Source organism: Mustela nivalis (assembly GCF_964662115.1).
Source record: "Mustela nivalis genome assembly, chromosome: 1".
Taxonomy (NCBI): domain Eukaryota; kingdom Metazoa; phylum Chordata; class Mammalia; order Carnivora; family Mustelidae; genus Mustela; species Mustela nivalis.
In genome coordinates this window covers 67655056-67675005 of record NC_139020.1, presented here as the reverse complement: position 1 = coordinate 67675005, position 19950 = coordinate 67655056, and the positions used below count along the sequence as shown (strand labels likewise).

Sequence of the window (19950 nt, the reverse complement as noted above, 5' to 3'; positions counted from 1 at the left end):
TCCTTACTTAGTTGTGTTGTGGTCAGAGACCATAATCTGTGTAATACTGCCTCTGTTAGGTAGTTTAGTGAGTGGGATGTCAGGAACTTGTGCTTTATTATTTATCTGATATTTTTAATACTGAAGAGAAAATAACAAATAGTTGGTGAATGTGAAACATTTCTAGCATAGGAATTTAATTTTCATATTAGATCGTGACAGACATTGTGAACAAATCTACAGCTATCATGGAACAGTGAAAATCATAGTGGTACTCCAGGTCTTACTTGGGATTTTTAAATTTATGTTTTATCATTGAAATGTTGTAAGTTTATTGGGTTTGGGTTTTTTTTTTTTTTTTAAGATTTATTTGTTTTTGAGAGAGAGAGAGAGCACACTTGCCTACATGAGCTTTGTGGGGTGGGCAGAGGGAGAGGGGCAGACTCCCTGTTGAGGGGGGAGCCCAACTCAGGGCTCTGTCACATGACCTCGAGATCATGATCTGAGCTGAAGTCCGATGCTTAACTGACTGAGCCACCCAGGCACCCTGAAAATTTGTAAATTTGGTGTTTTATTAAAAAGTAAAAATGCCTTTTATTCCATCCACAAAGTTTTACTTGTAGATTTGGTTTCTAGTATATGAGGCAGACAGTTGGAGCCTCCATTTCTTGAAACCATATTGTTTATGATCTTTTCAAAATTGTTTTATTTTTTCCTTCCCCTTAAATGTCTTATTAAATTTTTAATTTTGAAACAATGTAAAATAAGAAAAAAGTTGCAAAAATTGGATACAACTCCTGAATACCCTTTACCCAGATTATCCAGTTGTTGACATTTTGCCATACTTGGTTTATCATTCCCACTTTTTTCTTCTTCTTCTTCTTCTTTTTTTTTTTTTTAAGATTTTGTTTATTTACTTGACAGAGATTACAAGTAGACAGACAGAGGCAGGCAGAGAGAGAGGAGGGGAAGCAGGCTCCCTGCTGAGCAGAGAGCCCGATGCGGGGCTCGATTCCAGGACTCTGCGATCATGACCCGAGCTGAAGGCAGAGGCTTTGACACATTAAGCCACCCAGGCGCCCCTCATTCCCACTTTCTTTATACAGATTATATATTTTTTTAATCATTCGGAAGTACATTGCTATTATTATACTTCTTCACTTCTAAATATTTTGGTGTCCTTTTTCTAAAAACAGGAACACTCACTTAAAAAACCCACAACTGATCAACGCAGGAAATGAAACACTGAAGCAATACTATTATCTAGTTTGTGGACCATATTTCAGTTTTTCCATTTGCCATGATAATGGTCTTCACAAGAGTTATTTTCTCTGGTCCAGAGCCCAGTTGAAGATCCTGTGTTGAATTTAATTTTTATGTGACTTTAGTCTTTTTAAACCTGGAATGGTTGTTAGGTTCCTTTTTTCTCATGACACAAAAATTTTTAAGAAGTTCAGTCCTTTATTTTATAGAATGCCCCTCAATTTAAATATCTCTGCTATTTCCTCATGAATTAGATTATGCTTTGGGTAGAAGTATCTCAGAAGTGATATTCTATCCATCTCAGTGCACTTGTGGAGATGCATGTTAGTTTGTGTCATTGTTAGTGGTCATTAGGTAGGTTTGATCACTTTAGCTACGTGGTGCCAGATTTCTTCACTGTAAAATTTGAATGAATAGGTATTTTGTGGGGTGATATTTCAAGATTATGTAAATATCCTGTTTCTTACCAACTTTTCACCCACTAAAGTTTTAGTATCTATGATAATCCTTGTCTAATCAGGTATTATTATGATGTTTACAAATTGGTGGTTTTCTCATTGCATCATTCATTTATATTTACTATTTGGTATAATATTACAGAGAAGAGCTTTCCCTTCTTCCTCATTATTTGTTTCTATCAGTATGAAGTCCTGGATTGTTATTTTATTCAAAGAGTTCATAGTCTATTACAATCTGTTATTATCAGTGTATACTTTGGTGCCCACTTGTTACAAATTGTGCAGTTGTAGGCCCTTTAAGCTGACTCCTGTATACTTTTAATATGTCTCCATCGTTTTTTGAGCTCTTCCTTACTGTAGATACAATAAAATGTTCTAGTCTTATCTTGGACATCTCTTGCCCCAACCCTGGAACTGGCTATTTCTTCAAGAAGCCCTAGTGTTTCTTTTAGTGTGTTATCTAAAGGAACATAGTATGATATTTCAGAGCCCAGGTTTTATCACTTGTTAACTGAGTTGATTTGGTGGGATATTTAAACTCTGCAAGCCCCAATTTTTATTTGGAAAATGAGGATTAAAATGGTACATATCTCAGAGTGTTTTTGTGAGGATTAATTTAAATAATCCACTTAAACAGTGCATGTCACATGGTTAATATCACATAAACATTGCCCATTATTATTATTACATTACTATTCCCTCTTTTTTCCCCCTTTAACAGGATGTTCTTTTAAAGAATTACTGAAGACGAAGTTTTTTTTTTTAATGGCTTTACAGAATTTTAAATCGAATACAATTTGACATGACGGCAAAAAATGTAAGTATTGTAAATTTTTAAATGTAAGTATTTTTTAAATGAGTTGTACTTTTTCCTATGCACATTTTTCTTCACTATTCTAATTACTCAAGTTCAATTTACTGGCATTAGTTTATAATTGTCTTTGTTTATGTAAAAAATGATAGCGACTTCAGTGCTATTGAATATAGCACTTGAGTGGGCACAATAGCGTTCTTATAAATTGCTGCCAAGTTGTACCTTCTCAACAGCTGCAAAATTGCTATCTCTAGAAAGTTCCCCACCTCTCTCCTTTTTTGGTACTGTATAAGTCTTTGTTTTGTTACTTGCTGGAGATTTACTTGCCTTATTGAGAAAATCAGTTTTCTTTGGCCCAATTTTTTTTTTTTTTTTTGTGGACTTACTCAAGGAAGTATGTACACTGAGATATGGTTTAGCTGTCCTCCATGAAATGATTCCTGAGGAGACATTAGATTTTCAGTATTTTGGAGAAGCTATTCAGTTTCTTTCCTCTGCTCAAGGCTTCTATTTCTGAATCAGCTTCCTTTCAGGTTATTTTCTTATTGTCTGACTGTGTCAATAGATTTTGTTCCAGTTCTGTGATGGATTATGCCAGAAAATAAATATTGCAACATATAGGGAAATAACTTATAATTGCTTTACTGTTCCCACATTATGATGTCGGAATCTTTGATTGTACATAATAGAAATCAGCTTTGCTACTTTAAAAAGGGAATTTATCATAAAGATACAGGACTGTCTCAGAGACTTTAAGAGTAAGAATTTAGTGGGCCTTCAGAAAGACCTGGGTGCAAAAATTTTAATCTTTTTTTTTTTTTTAATTTATTTATTTGAGAGAGAGATAGTGAGAAAGAGCATGAGTGAGGAGAAAGTCAGAGGGAGAAGCAGACTCCCCATGGAGCTGGGCGCCTGATGCGGGACTCGATCCCTAGATTCCGGGATCATGACCTAAGCCGAAGGCAGTCGTCCAACCAACTGAGCCACCCAGGCGTCCCCCCAAATTTTAAATGTACCAGAAATTGAAGCAATGTTTAGTCTCCATATATTATCTCTGCTTGTCTGTGTGCATCTGCTTTATACTCTGTCTCTCTCTCTGCGAATCGTGCTCCTTAGTTCTCTAGGCAGCCTCTCAGTATATGTGTCACAGAACCAGCCTTTTCAGAGGGGTGCCAAGGAAAGGATGAAGACAACTTGACAGACTTGTCTGCCCATGTCAGCTCCAATTTCAGACTGCTTGGGGTGGACGTCTGCTACTACTCATGTGCGGTTTAACCTAATTATGACTAGGAGAAGCCAGCATCTATTGTGTGAAAAGGTCTCCTTGTCAGACAGACAGCTAGTTCCAAATACTGCCCATTATACATCTAAAGAATAACATGAAAAACAAAATCCTTCATGATTAATCTCTATTTCCCTATTATTAACCTTGCTTTTGACATGCTCTAAGCAGCTATAAGCAGTTACAGATTGTTTCATTATCACTTAATTTTGTTAGGATAAATTATCAGGAGTACTCTGCCTTAATCTAAGGTTGTTATATGTATATTTGTTAATGTGTTGTTTGGGGAAAAGAAGCAGCAAAGTTTTAGTCTGTGTATTGGGAATTTTCTTGCAGAATATTATCTTGATTTTTTTTCTCCTTAGGAAGAAAGGGAAGTAAAAATTATCTTGAACCACAGCTGGTTAACATTCAAATAGCAAGCATATTTTGGATTAAAATCTACCTTGAATCAAATATCATCTTTCTAGTCATATGTACAATTTGCTATATAAAAAGTATTTTCCCTAAAGTAACATAAAGCATTTGAACAAGTGGTAATTATACTCCGATTATTTTGTTTGTATATTTGGAAGAAATCACACAGTGAGCAACATGTTTCTCTTTCTGCTATGGCAACCTAGGGGGAGAGGGATAAGTGAGGTGATCTCTTTTGATATCTTAGAATTAGGGACATGAAGAGGTCAAGCCTCAGATTGGGCTATGCTGACGCATGTGGGAAAGAATTGAAATAGGCTGTCTGAAAATAACCAGTCAAGTTCACTAGCCATTCTGCAACAGAGAAGAACACTTTAGTGGCTTTTAATATGTTTTATCAAGATACCTACTGAAAGGATTATACTATTTCACAGTGCCATAAGTAATTCATTCTCCTCCCCACCCCCTGTATATGTACCTGATATTGTTCTAGGCTCCTGCCTTCCTGTGGCTTATAGTGTCTGTAGTGAGAGAAGACAATAAATACATACCTAATGTTAGATAATAATAAATGTTATGAAAAGTAAAGCCGGGGAAGGAGAGAGAGAATGATGGCAGTGAGAGAGAGTTTTTCAACTTAAGTTTTCAGAAGAATTCTCTTTAAGGAAATGATGATGTTTAGATAGAAGTGCTCTTGAGTCTCAATTCAAGAAGAGGAAGCCAGCCTTATGAGTACCTGGGAACAGAACATCCTAGGTAGAGGCAGGAAAATGTACAGTTGTTTAAGGAACAGCCAGATGACCATTTTATAAGTGGAACAGAGTAAGCAAGGAAAAGTGGTAGATGAAGTCAGACAGAAAGCAGGAGCCAGATTGTGTGGAGCCTCAAATTCTGGGTGATAGATGTGTATTTAAAACGTCAGTAAGAAGCCATTGAAAATTTGCTGGTCGGCTGTGACTGGACTTAACTCTTTTAGAAAGTTTGTCCTGATTGCTGAGTGAATAGATGGAAGAGAGGCATAGTAGAAGCAAGAGACTCATTTGGCACTTATCTCAGTAGTTCAGACAACAAACTATTGTGATTTGGCCTGGGGTAGTGATATTGGAGATGGGGAAATGTGGCTGGATCTAGGATGTATTTGAAGGGACAGCCATTAGGAGTTATTGAGTAATAAGGATATGAAGGCAGAGAAAATTTAAAAAAAAAAAAAACCTCTCAGTATTTGACCTGTGTAACTGGATAAATGGTTATGCTGTTTAATGAGAAGAAAAACTCTTGGGGGAACCGTGGGATTTTTGTGGCAAACTCAACAGTCATTTTGAACTTTAATTAAAGTTGACAGACCTAAAAATGACCAGGTAGAGATATTGGCTAGGTAGCTTGATAAATGACTCTGAAGCTCAGAGAAATTGTTGGGATTGGATACAGAAATTTGGAGTCATTTCATATTAAATTATTTTCAAGTAGTGGTACTACATGAGATTATATAGAATGTGAATGGATAGAGTATACCTGAGGACCCAAGGTCTGAGCACAGGGATTCTCCAGCATCTGGGGAGGAGGAGAAGCAGCAAAGGAGACTCAAAGAATGACCAAAAAGGAAGGAAGTAGTGTTATCCTGATGATCTGGAACCCAAGTGAAGAAAGTGTTTTAGGGAGGAGGGAATGATCCACTGTGTCTCATGCCACTGAGAAGTAAGTAACTCTTAGACATGGAAGAGATTGCCCAGGTCTTACAGAGCCATCATTAAACACGTATTCAGATATTTACATCCTTATTTTCTGCTTCTCATTTTACATATCTCTTATGAGAACAGTTTTTTGTGAGGAGTTATTTTTGTCTAATCCATGCCATAGTAGGTCTCATGGTTGCAAATGATAGAAACCCTACTTAAAACAGCTTAAGGCAAAATGTGGAATGTATTGATTCACACAACTGGAAAGTCTGTGGTACTCTGGCTTCAAACACATCTGGTTACAGGGGAACCAAATGATGGTGTCAGGGATTTGTCTCCCTTTTTCCATCTCTTGGCTCTATATGATGGCAGAATACCATATGTTGTCTTTATAATTCTTACTTCAGAAAAGAAGAAACTTTTCCCTTCTAGCACTTACATTTCAAATTCTTTTGGTTGACCCTGCTTGATCCAGATGCTTAGACAAGCCGATGTGGAGAAAGAAGTGGGCCAGATCTGAGTCATGGGTCTACTTCTGCAACAGTTGAGGCTCAAAGATTAACAGTCATACTGGAACTGCGTGGATTGTGGGATGGATCATTTTGCAAAAAGGAAAGTCTGTAGAGCTGGCAATATATTCATTGTTTCTGGGATAAAATTGTTGTCAAATCGTATCTAATATTCACTGATACTCTTCATGACCACAAATGCAGGTCTGTCCTGACTCAAGCTTATACAGTATACAATAAAGGATTTGAAAGGTAATATGATGTGTATTTTTTGCCTCATCGAAGAATCTTTTAAATAATATGTAAGCCATGATACTCATTACAGAAAAATTAGAGAATACAGGTAAAGAAACTAGCCTAGAGACTATGAGCAGAATTTTGCCTAGGAAGACATTTGTTATATATACAAATGTGTGTGTGTGTGTGTATAATAAAATGTGTATAAATATTTTGAATAAAAATGAGGTCATACTGTTTTATAACCAATATTTAGCTTAATCTTGTTGATGAATGTCTTTTCTTAATATCTCTGTAACATCATTTTTTTTTTAAAGATTTTATTTATTTTATTTGACAAACAGAGATCACAAATAGGCAGAGAGGCAGGCAGAGAGAGAGAGAGAGAGGAGGAAGCAGGCTCCCCGCTGAGCACAGAGCCCGATGTGGGACTTGATCCCAGGACCCTGGGATCATGACCTGAGCCGAAGGCAGCGGCTTAACCCACTGAGCCACCCAGGCGCCCCTGTAACATCATTTTAAATGACTGTTTTATGTTATCTGCTGTATGGACTTACGTCAGTTTCCTGATATTGGCCATTAAGTAAATTCTACTTTTTTCTTTTTTTACTTTTCTTTTTAGCTTTTTGTTTATTTTTACTTACTCATTGGATTATTTCCATAAAGCAAAGTCTTAGGAAATTGCTAAGCTGAAGGGTGTGTGCTTTGGGGGGCTTTTGTTTCATGTTGCTAAATTGCATTTCAGGAAGGTTGCACTCATTTATATATTCATCAGTGGTGTATGAGAGTGCCATTTCCCTTTATTTTCTTTTTAGTCTTGCCAAGGTAATCAGCAAAAAAATGGTATGTAGTTTATTCATTTCTCTAGTTGCTAGTTAATTTTTTTTTAAAAGATTTTATTTATTTATTGGAGAGGGAGAGAGAGAGAGTGCAAGGAGAGAGAGATCAGTAGGAGAAGCAGCAGCAGACCCGGCTGAGCAGTGAGCCAGATGCAGGACTCAATCCCAGGTCTCCAGGATCATGACCTGAGCCGAAGGCAGTTGCCCAACCCACTGAGCGACCCACGCACCCTCTAGTTGCTAGTTGGGTCACATTGGTGTTCTGTATGTTCAGTTGCATCTATCTTTTGTGAATTGTCTGTGTCAGTGTTGAAGAGTTAAAGTCATTACTGTCTGAATAACAACCTGCACGTGGGTATTGCCTTGTTGCTAAATCATATTCACGTAATTATTTAATTTGATCTAAGCTGAGTTTGTCATGCACATAGGAGTTGCCATCTCCATCTGCAGTGACTGCTAAGATCACCTTGCTCGTGGATGGCAGAGCTGAACTCCGTGTACAGATCATCTCACACTGAATCTTCTTTTTTTTCAGTTTCACCAATTTAAAATGTTGAATGTTAGTGAAATTATAATGTTATTAATGGGAAATAAGTTTGAACCCTGAAAATTGTGCTTGGATATTTTTTATTCTACAGATATTTAGTGACTGTTTATAGTATGCAGCACAGTGTTTGAATATCCAGACAGAAAACTTCTCTCGGGACCTTATTAGGTGAAAAATTTTACATAAAATGAGTTCAGCTTTTACTTTTGTTCTGTGAACCATTATTATTATTATATTCTTCTTAAATAGAGTAAGGGAAGAAAAATTATTTTTAAATGCCTTTCCTAGCTAGCTTTTTCTGCTTTCAAATAATCTTCTTTGAGTCTTTATAGTGTTTATGAAAAAGCAGACATTAATAAATTTTTGAAATTTTAATTTTAGTAGTATTTATATAATCTCTAAATACAAATACCTCCCCTTGTCTATTAGACCAAAATTAGCATGGAATATTGATTGACTCACAATTGACCTTTATCTTTTTAGGTTATAATTTGTTAGTTTTTAAGATGCAGATGTACTGCTGCTTAAAAAGTTTCCACATTGATTCTCTGCTTCACTCTGCAGAAGTTGACCATTAAGAGCAGGTGTTTAAACATAACAGTAACCCAGTTACTGTGAACTCTCTGCTGTGACTATGTGGTTTCAGTTGAGGTTTTTGCCGTTATCTTTGTATAATAACAAAAAGATGTAAACTGATGCTTTTGAAATTATTGTAATATGTGTATTAAATGATCACATTATATTAAGCATGGACTATTAAAGGCTGTCTTTGCTTTCTTTGCTTTCTTTTTACAGTAGAACACTAATGAAAGTTCTGTCTTTTTTAGCAGAAAAGTTTTTTGGTTTTTTTGCTTTTTTTTTTTCAAGAGAGGCATGTTAGTGATGCCATAGTAAACTCTTGGCATTTGCAAATTGAACACTTTTTAAAGAAATATTTCATTTATTTATTTGAGAGAGAGAGGGAGAGAAAGCACAAGCAGAGGGAGCAGCAGGCAGAGGCGGTGGGAGAAGCAGGCTCCCCATTGAGCAGGGACCCTGATGTGGGAGTTGATTCCAGGATTCTGAGATCATGATCTGAGCCAAAGGCAGGCGCTTAACCAACTGAGCCACCCAGGCGCCCTACAAATCGAACACTTAACATTAATATTTGTGAGCATTTCTGGAGATTCATGTAGTAGTAATTTGTTACAAATTTTATTGCAAAAGGTTTATTTCTAATAACATAAGAAGCTAGATAGAATTAAGTATCTGCACCATTAACTACATAGAATTAAGAAGGTGCATTTTAGATGTCTTCCACTCAACTGCTATCATAAAAATTTAGTATTAGATGCTAGAGATAGGTTTGCATCAGAATTATTTTTCCATGATGTGAATGATATGTAGAAATATTTCTGGTAATATATCTCTTGACAGAAAGAAACAGCTACTAGTAGTGCATATGAATTACTAAATAATGAAATAATTAGTTCTTACATTATGAAATTTTAAAGTGTCAAATGAGTGCCCTTGAACAATATATGTTGCTAATGCAGTGGGTAGTTTAAAAATAACATTAAGTGCACAGATACAAGGTTATAAAGCTTTGTGTTCTTTAAAATATTTTTAATGTGCTAGTACTTTGAAAGGATATTTGAGGTACCAAGTTAGCACTGATATTTGAAAATGACAAATCTATATGGATTAAAACAATAACATAATAGTAATAGTAGAATGAGTTATTGGAATCTTGTTTATGTCAAGTTTTCAAAAATGGAGAGTTTTTTTCCTCCTAGCTCTGTAATAAGTTTTTAAAATTCTGATGATACTACAGTATTTAGTTCTGTGATTCCAAGAAGTCCAGTGGCTGTCACATTAAATGAAATAAGTTGTCTAAAGGTAAATTTATAAACACACTTGCTATAGATAATCCTCAGGTATCATATTAATAGTTATGAAGGTTACTATGATTGAGCACTGTGTGCCATACACTGTGCTAGATGCTTTACATGAACTATCTCAATCTTTCTAATAACCTAAACTGGTTAGCACCTAAACTGGTAAGCACTTCTAGCATCCTTCAGTTTATAGTTGAAGGGACTGAGAAGTAGAGAACTTGTGTGACTTCACCATGACCACACACATAGTGGTCTTGATGAGCTAGAGTATGAGCCCAGGCAGCTGGATTTGAGACCAGTAGATCTCACCCTTACTGTGTGGTATTAATGGTCTTTATCTGATCCATTACATATCATAATGTTGAAAAGCATTATAGGTAGTGATTATGAATAGTAAAAATTCAGGGCAGCATGAAGGCGGAATTGTGTTGTATCTGTTGGCAACTTCAGGACTGCCACATTACTTGCTTTCAAAAAAACCATTAGTAAAATCTGTAGATTTCAGTTCTGTTCACTAGTGACATTATTTCATTAATTTTCATCTTAATCTGGACAGTTTCTGTTTTTCCCATTTTCAGCAATGTTTTCTTTTTAATTCTGGTATCAGTGGTATGGTTAATTCATTTTTATGTGGCTATCTATATTATTTGACATGGTTCTTCAGTAGAAAGTGTAAAATAGGTTATTAAATGACCACTTAATACATAAGATCCTGTTTTTAATTTTTAAAACTATTTTATTCAGGTTGGTTTGACTTCTACAAATGCAGAACTGAGAGGATTTATTGACCAGAATCTCAGTCCAACAAAAGGTAAGGACAGATGACTAGAAATTTTCTGCATTGAGTTAGTTTTATGAAATACGCAGTTACGTGTATTACTTTATATATAATAATTATATAATATGACCGTGTTATGTTATCATATACTAAATAACTTGTATCATATGAAAGGTGGGGGGAGAGAGGGAGAGAATGAGGGGAGAGAGATTGTGTGTGGTACTTTTTTTTTTTTTTTTTTAAGATTTTGTTTGAGAGAGAGCATGAGCAGGGGAAGGGGCAGAGAGGGAGGAAGAAGCAGGCTCCCCACTGAGCCCGGAGCCCTGTGTGGGGCTTAATCTCAGGACCTTGTGATGATGGTCCGGGCCGAAGGCAGACACTTGACCAACTGAGCCACCCAGGTACCTCTGAGAGTGTATGTGGTATTTGTGTCACTTTCTCCATCTCTTTCCTAAGAGGTCTCTAAGACCACCTTTTTTTTTTTTTTTTTAAAGCGAGAGAGCCCCATGTGAAAGAGAGGGAGGCTTGGGAGGGAGGGTAAAGGGAGAGCCCAACTCAGGGCTTGATCTCACAACCCTGAGATCATAACCTAACCTGAAATCAAGAGTTAGATGCTTAAACAACTGAGCCACTCAGGTGCCCTTAAGACCACCTTTGATTAATGACCCTCTTATGATTGAAACTAACTGTTCAAGCCACTTTTTCTTGATTTTCTTGCTTGTTAGCCTTACTTCCTAGTTTAATTTGTAATGAAGTAGAGTATGAATGAATGAATATATACAAAATTCCTATATGTAATATATGGTTTACTGAAGGATTGCTCATATCCGAAATCTGACCTAACAGCACAATAATTTATGCAGGACTCTATCTGTATCTTGCTGTATGTATCTTTTAACAGTATCTTTTAGTATATAGAGATAACATACAGAAATGTTTGTGGTTGAAATGATACAATGTTTGGGATTGGCTTCAAAATAATCCACTGGGGGAAGAAGAGTAAAGTGGGTGGAATTAGAGATAAAACTATCTGTGGTGTGATAGCTATATGGAGTTTTATTATTCCTTTCTCTCTTCCCTTGTATATGTTTGAAATTTTTCATTATTAAAGGTAGGAACAAAATACATGTCATTATAATACAGGTAACTGTGAGAGATACATATACCCTCAAAGGGTATATGCCCTGGAGAGAAGGCTAGAGAAGTCTGTATTTCAGTATAAAAAAGTCTAGCTTAGTAATAATGTCTGTAGAATTATTCTGAGAATTTAAATCTGTGTAATGAACAGTAAATGTGATACTACAAGCCTTAATGCTTCTCACTTTTTCCAATTTTTTCACTGTAGTAAAATACACATAACATAAAATTTACAGCTTTAATCATTTTTAAGTGTACAGTTCAGTGATATTAGGTATATTCATGTTGTGTAGCCATTAGTCCCATCCACATCCTTAACTTTTTATCTTGCGAAACTCAAATTTTGTACTCATTAAACAATAACTCCCCATTCTCCCCTCCCCCTAGTCTCAGGCACCCACCATTCTACTTTCTGTCTCTATTATTTTGACTGCTTTAGGTACCTCATGTAAGTGGAATCTTAATAGTAATTGTCTTTTTGTTGACTGGCTTATTTCAGTTAGCATAATGTCCTCAAGGTTCGTCTAAGTTGTAGTATGTGTCAGAATTTCCTTCCCTTTAAGGCTGAATACTATTCTGTTATGTATATATATATATACACCAGTTTTGCTTATCACTCATCCATCAGTGGACACATGGTTTGCTTCCATGTTTAGCAATGTGAATAATGTTTCTGTGAACATGGGAGTACAAATATCTCTTTGGGACCCTCTTTGGGTGTGTACCTAGAAGTGGAATTTCTGGGTCATATGGTAATTCTGTTTTTAATTTTTCAGAGGAATTGCCATTTTTTTTAAAGATTTTATTTATTTATTTGACAGAGAGAGATCACAAGTAGGCAGAGAGGCAGGCAGAGGGAGAGAGAGAGAGTGGGTAGCAGGCTCCCCGCTAAACAGAGAGCCCAATGTGGGGCTCGATCCCAGGACCTTGAGATCATGACCTGAGCTGAAGGCAGAGGCTTAACCCACTGAGCCACCCATGTGCCCCTGAGGAAATGCCATTCTGATTTACAGGAGCTCTAACATTTTATATTCCTACCAACAGTGCACAAGGGTTCCAATTTCTCTACATCCGTGCAGTGTTGGTGGTATAGTGGTGAGCATAGCTGCCTTCCAATTTCTCCACATCCTTGCCAGCACTTATTTTATTTTTTGTTTTATTATAGCCATCTTAGTAGATGTGAAATGGTGTCTTACTATAATTTTGATTTGTATTTCCCTAATGACTAGTAATGTTGAGCATCTTTTTATGTGCTTATTGGCCAATTTGTATATCTTTGAAAAGGTCTGCTCAAGTCCTATGCCCATTTTTGAATTGGATTAATTATTTTTGGAGTTGAGTTTTAGGGATTGTTATGTATATGGAATATTAATCCTTTATAAGATAAAAGATTTGCAGATATTTTCTTCTGTTCAGTTGGTTGTCTTTTCACTGTCTTTATAGTTCACTTGGATGTACAAAAGTGCTTTATTTTGCTAAAGTCCAGTTTGTCTATTCTTTCTTCATACCCGTGACATGGTTGCCAAATCTAGCATTCTGAAGATTTTCCCCAAAGCTTTCTTCTAAGAATTTTATAGTTTTAATTCTTTAGTTTAGGTCTTTGATCGATTTTGAGTTAATTATTGTATATGGTTTAAGAGTCAAACTGGAGTAAGGATATCCAGTTTTAATAATACCATTTGTTGAAAGACTGTTCTTTGACCATTGAATGGTCTTAGCACTCTTGTCAAAAATCAATTGACCACATATGTGAACGTTTATTTCTGGGCTTTTCATTCATTCATTCATTCATTCGTTTTCATTTCATTCATTCAAGAGTTAGATGCTTGATAGCCTTACTTCCTAGTGGTTTACCTTGTAATGAAGTGGAGTATGAATGAATGAATATATACAAAATTCCTATATCTAATATATGGTTTACTGAAGGATTGCTTATATCCGAAATCTGGATCTGTATGTCTGTATGTATCATTATTTTAATTACTGTAGTTTTGTAATAAGTTTCAAAGTTGAGAATTGTGAACCCTTTTTCAGGATTGTTCTGGCTATTTAGGATTCCTTGCAATTACACATCAATTTGAGGATCAGCTTTTCCATTTCTGTGAAAAAGGCTGTTAGACTTTGATAGACCTTGCATTGAATCTGTAAATTACTTCGGTTTTATTGACATCTTAACAATGTGAAGTTTTCTTATTCATGAACATATTTCATATATTTAGGTCTTCTTTGATTATACCATTTCTTCTTGAAGTAGTGAAAATATTCTGGAAGTACATAGTGGTAATGGTTATATAATTTTTTTGAACATACTGGAAACCACTGAATTGTACACTTTAAAAGGTGAATTTTTGGTATGTGAATTATACCTTTATTTAAAAAAACAACAAAACAAAACAACAGCTACTTTCTTTAACTTGATATCTACTTCTGGCTCTGATTTGATCTTCCCCTCCTTGTCAGACTTTTTGGAAAAAGCCATACCTTACAATCCCATTCTCAGCTTTAGTTCACTCCTCTGCCTGATGTAATCTGTCTTTGACTCTATTAATCCACTGAAACTGCTCTTGGTTGTCTTTTTCTTTTTTGATAATCAGCATTTGACACAGTTAATTTCCCCCTTTGTTTTTTTATTACTTATTTATTTTTAAAAGTATTTATGTGTGAGAGAGAGCAGGAGAAGGGGGTGAGGGGCAGAGGGAAAAGCAGACTCCCCACAGAGCACTGGAGCATGCAGGGCTCCATCTGGAACTCCCATCTGGACTCTGGGATCATGACCTGAGCTGAAGGAGGCGCTTAATGACTGAGCCACCAGGTGCCCTGCCCCGTTTGTTTTTTAAATAACATTTTAAATTTAGAATAGTTTTAGATTTGCAGAGAAATTATAAAGATAGCTTACAGAGAGTTCTCATAAACCCCTTAGTCAGTTTTCCCTACTGTTAACATCCTACATTGGTCTAGTATAGTTTTTACAATTAATGAACCAAAATTAATATATGTTGATTAACAGAAGTCCATACTTCTTCCCGTTTCCTTAGTTTTTAGCTAATGTTTGTTTTGGGTTCCAAGAGAGCTATCGGGATACCATATTACATTTCATGACCATCATCCTTCCTCTTTTTGACTGTGACAGTGTCTCAGACTTTTCATGTTTTTATTTTATGGTTTTTTTTTTAAGATTTTATTTATTTATTTGACAGAGAGAGAGATCACAAGTAGGCAGAGAGGCAGGCAGAGAGAGAGAGGAGGAAGCAGGCTCCCCGCTGAGCAGAGAGCCTGATGCGGGGCTCGATCCCAGACCCTGAGATCATGACCTGAGCTGAAGGCAGAGGCTTTAACCCACTGAGCCACCCAGGTGCCCCTATTTTATGTTTTGAGATATAATTTTCGGGTATTTTGTAGAAGTCCCTCAGTGGGATTTTTCTTATGATTTTCTCATGATGAAATTAGGGTTACCGAGTTTTTGAGAGAAAAACCACAGAGATATAAAGTGCCATTTTCATCACAGCATATCAAAGGCCATACTAGTAACATGACTTATCATTGTTGATGTGAACCTTGATCACTTGGCTGAGGTAGTGTTTGTCATGTTTTAGTACTGTGAAATAACTATCTACCCTCTCCCTCTTTCCATACTGTAGTCTTTGAAAGGAAGTCATTACGTGGAGCCCATATTTGAGGAGTGGAGAGGTTGTGCTACCTCTGTAAGGGGAAATATCTACATCATTTATTTGGAATTCTTTTGCTCCCTAGATTTGTCTCTCCTCTCTTATTTATTTATTTAATGGTTTATTTATATTAGTATGGACTCATGAATTTAGTTCATACTCTGGATTATATAGTCTAATACTACTTAATTTTCTGCTTAAGTTGTTACAACTGTGTCCATTGTGAGCTGTCAGTTGGTTTTCTGTGTCCCTTTGACATGCCCCTTATTGTGGGTTTGTTTTTGTTGTTGTTGTTGTTTATTTTTGTTTTGAGCACTTATTTTTTTAGGACTGCAAGATGCTCCAGGCTCATTTTAAATATTTCTTGCCTACTCCTCAGATCAGTCATTTTTCTAAGGAGTCCTGATTACTTTTAATGGAGAATATTATTAGAAACAAGATCTTGGTGCTGCTGGGTGAGCTCATTGCTACTTGGATGGTATCTTTCTTTTTGAATCACTGATTTGTTGTGTATTGTGATACCATACTTTTTCTGACATAGAAAGCAGTATAGTGTAATAGTTAAGAAAAAGGCCTCCAGAGGATTGGGTTGATTTTGGTTGCACTTCTCACACCCAACCAAATGTATAAACCTGAGCAAGTTGATCTCTCTACACTAAAGTAGCCATATCTCTAATAATGCAGAATATAATAAGTTGCTCATAGAGTGTCTAAGGATTAAATGAGGTAGTGCCCATAAATCATTTAGCATGACACATAGCATTCATTAAGCACTTACTCATTTTCCTCATATTAATATTTTCATCTTCCTTTTTGGTTGTTCTCTTTCAGTCTACTCTCCTAGCTCTTCATTTTCTAAATGTTTGCCTTCTATGGGGTTTTGTCTTGGGGTTTCTTCTTATTTTGTTCATTCTCCCTGCGCAATTTTATCTGTTCTCACTGCTTTAGTTATCATTTGCTTTGAATATGTACTATTCTCAAATCTATATCTCTGACCCAAACTTTGTCTTGAGTTGTTACATATCCAGCTGCTTATTGATAGCTTCATTTGAGCAACTTCTCTGTATCTCATACTCTCTCTGTCCAGAATTAAGTGATTATTTCACCCACTCAAAACTTTTTCTCCCCTTTTCCTTATCTGACTGAAAAGTAGTACCATTCACCCTTTGCCCAAACCAGGCACGGAGGCCTCATCTTTGATTCCTTTTTCTTTCTGCTTCCAGTCAGATCATTTATAAGGCTTGTTCGTTCTGCATCCTCAATCTCTCAGCCCTCCCCATGCATTTTCTCCATCTCTGTTGCTACTATCTTAGTTCAGACTACTAGAAACTCTTTCCTGGATTACTGTAACTGCTGTATTACTTCCAGATTTATTTCTTTCTGTTTCATTTACTGTAGTATAGCTCTCACAAACACAAATCTGAACAGTCTTTCCATGATAAAAAACCTAGTTTAGTAGTTCCTTATTGCCCTCAAGATAAAGTCCAAGTGATGATTTGAAAGAGCCTTGGGGCGCCTAGCTGGCTCCATCAGTAGAGCACATGACTCTTGATCTCAGGGTTGTAAGTTTGAGTCCCACATTGGGTGTATAGATTGGTTAAAAATAAAATTTCAAAAAAAAAAATTAAAAACCCTTCATGATATGGTTGTTGGTTTCAACTTTAGCCTTATCTTAGATGCCTCTTCTTCTGCCATATTGAACTACATTCTCTGTCTTCACTTTCTGTCTCTGTCCTTGCTCTTCTTTAGACCCTTCTCTATGCCTGGAATGCCGTGATTCCTGACATGGTCCTCCATTCCACTCCTGATACATATTTCACTGGGCTAATTTCTGTTTATTACTCACATTGAAGTTTAGGCCTGTAAGCCTTTAATACTCTTTCCTTATCCCTACTGTGGCATTTATCACACTGTACTTTAATTGGTTTACTCTCCCCTGACTCTGTAAGGCCAAAGACTTCATCTTAATTATCATTGTGTCTCTGGGTGCTCGCTTCGGCAGCACATATACTAAAATCATTGTGTCTCTGGGACAGGTATTTCAAAGTATCTGTCCCAAACTAGGAGCGTTATTGAAGGAATGTATGTCCTTACTGTCTGTAATTCCTTTAGCCACTGGGCAAATTCCTTTTTGCTCTTTAAAAATCTAGCTGACCACAAATTCCTCTGTAGCTCTTTGTTACTGTGCCTCCTTTGCGTTAACCTTTGGAGCCTGTACATACTTTATTATTGTCCTTATCACATTATATTTTATTTCTTTATAGCTTGCCCTTTTCTTTTGCTAAACTCTGAGATTCTTGAGGATAGGGTGCTTTTTCCTGTTTTTGTCTTCATAGTCTAGCTTGGTGTGTAGCACAGTTATATTCAGTAGATATTGAAGTACAGGAGTTTGTTTTGCCATATGTTTCCAGACTTTTAATATAACTATTTATCTAATCTTTGAAAAATGTATAAAGAAGGAACTTAAAACTTTTTGAAAAAAATGTTAAGGACTTTAGTGAATAAGGTTTCTGAGCTTTTTTTCTTTGGACACATGTTTAAGAGTTGGAGGTTTAAAAGTTACATAATTAAAATAAGAACAGACCTGAAGATAATTATATTCAGTTATAACCAGGGGAGTAGTAGAGGAATCAATAGTAGTTGAGTATTTGTATGTCCTTGTTATAAATCATGTAATTGTGCATTACTTAGAAAAATGGAAGGTAAAATACTATAACATAGAGCTTCATAATGTCTGGTGTTGAAAGTCGTCATTATCTTTGGTGAAGATCAAGGATCTCTCTGTTATCTGAGATGCACATGCTAGTGGGTGGTCTGTACGTTTGGATATTTCTGGCATGTGGAAAGAGGCCATACTTGCCTACAAGCTATATAGAGTCCTCTGGGAAGCTGCCTGATGAGCAGCTGTCAGGGGGGTTGTGCTTGTGGGATGAATTGCTCACGTCTGTGCAGGTGAGTGAGGTCTGCCATATATCCTCCACTTGTTCCTTTGTAACCTCAGCAGAGCAGTTCCACTTTGCCAGCTCCTTCATTTGCTTGCACATCAAATTTAAAAGATGGGTATCTTATATATGACTGTCAGTTCTGCACCATCCAAGAGATTGCAGTAATCCGTGGCTATTAATATTATAACCTATTAAAATCAATTCAGCAACTCCAAAGAGGGAATCACTGAATAACCAAACAGATTCCTCCTGTGGAAGCAGACGTAATGGAAAAGATTAGAGAAAGCTGTGATAGAAAAGGGAATGAAAACTCTCAAGAGAATGCAGTTGCAACATAGAAAAAGTTGCTTTGGAACTAAAAACATATTCAGAATTCTTAAATCTAAGAGAGATTAAAAATAAGAAATGACCAAAGATGTACAGTGAGCAGAACAGTATTGATATCAAATAAAATATACTGAGAGCCTCAAGGCTTTAAAGGGACAAAGAGGACTACTGTGTAGTGATATAAGGGAACAATCAAACCAACACTCCAATTTTTAGAGAATAGGCAAAACTTAGGAATAAACAGTCCCAGAAAAAGAAACACTATTGGAAATTATACAAATGAAAAGGTACTCCACCTCATTCATAAAACTTATAATTTAAAAGTACACTGAGTACCACTTTCCATTCTATAAGATTGGCAAGTATTAAGACATTTGATAAAACACTGTTGTCAAGGGTGTAGGGTAATATATGCGCTCTTATACTGCTGATAGGAGCTTAAATTAGTGCAGCCATTATGGGAAGCAATTTTACAATAATCATTTACATTTCTTATAACCCAGCAGTCCTAATTTTAGGAACTAGTTGTACTGATGTGCTGTCAGATTTGGAAAGTGAAGCTTAATCTTTGCAGTATTATATGTAATAGCAAAATATTTGAAACAGTTCACCAGTAAGATTTGATTAGTGTTCGATACATACAATGGAATAGCATGTAGATATAAAATTGCAAATAAGAATGCTATGTACAAGTATTAATGATCTAAAAGCCACATTAAGGTTACAAAAGTGCAGATGAACTTCCTATGTATATAATCATTTGTTTAAAAAGATGCCACGTACAGGGGCACCTGAATGGCTCAATAGGTTAAGCCTCTGCCTTTGGCTCAGGTCATGATCTCGGGGTCCTAGGATCGAGCCCCGCATCGGCTCTCTGCTCAGCAGGGAGCCTTCTTCCCCCTCTCTCTCTGCCTGCTTGTGATCTCTCTCTTGGTCAAATAAATAAATGAAATCTTTAAAAAAAAAAAAAGATGCAACCTACAAACACATAATGTTTCTTGTAGGGATACACAAAGACTTGATGTTCCTTATTTGGTGGTAGAGAAACCATAACTGTCACAAAGAAGTTTTTAATTTTAATGAAGTCCGGCTTACCAGTTTTTTCTTTCAGGGTTCATACTTTTTGGTGTGTGTCTAAGAAGACATTACCAGAGGTGCCTGGCTGGCTCAGTTGGTAGAGCATGTGACTCTTGATCTCAG

At 36.2% G+C, this 19950-nt stretch overlaps 1 protein-coding gene across 19 annotated transcripts in view; it reads left to right on the top strand.

The window, feature by feature from the left end:
- Positions 1–19950, top strand: part of TFDP2 (transcription factor Dp-2) — a 178476-nt gene that overhangs the window by 50735 nt on the left and 107791 nt on the right. For 17 of the 19 annotated variants that reach the window (XM_082712451.1, XM_082712442.1, XM_082712436.1 and 14 more), the window contains 2 exons: positions 2422–2517; positions 10643–10709. In XM_082712451.1, coding sequence (XP_082568577.1) covers positions 2503–2517; positions 10643–10709 — 82 coding nt within the window. In that variant the 5' untranslated portion in view covers positions 2422–2502. Of the gene's footprint in view, positions 1–2421; positions 2518–10642; positions 10710–10960; positions 11078–19950 lie in introns of those variants that run through there. The other 2 variants (XM_082712461.1, XM_082712449.1) reach the window with 2 other exon arrangements.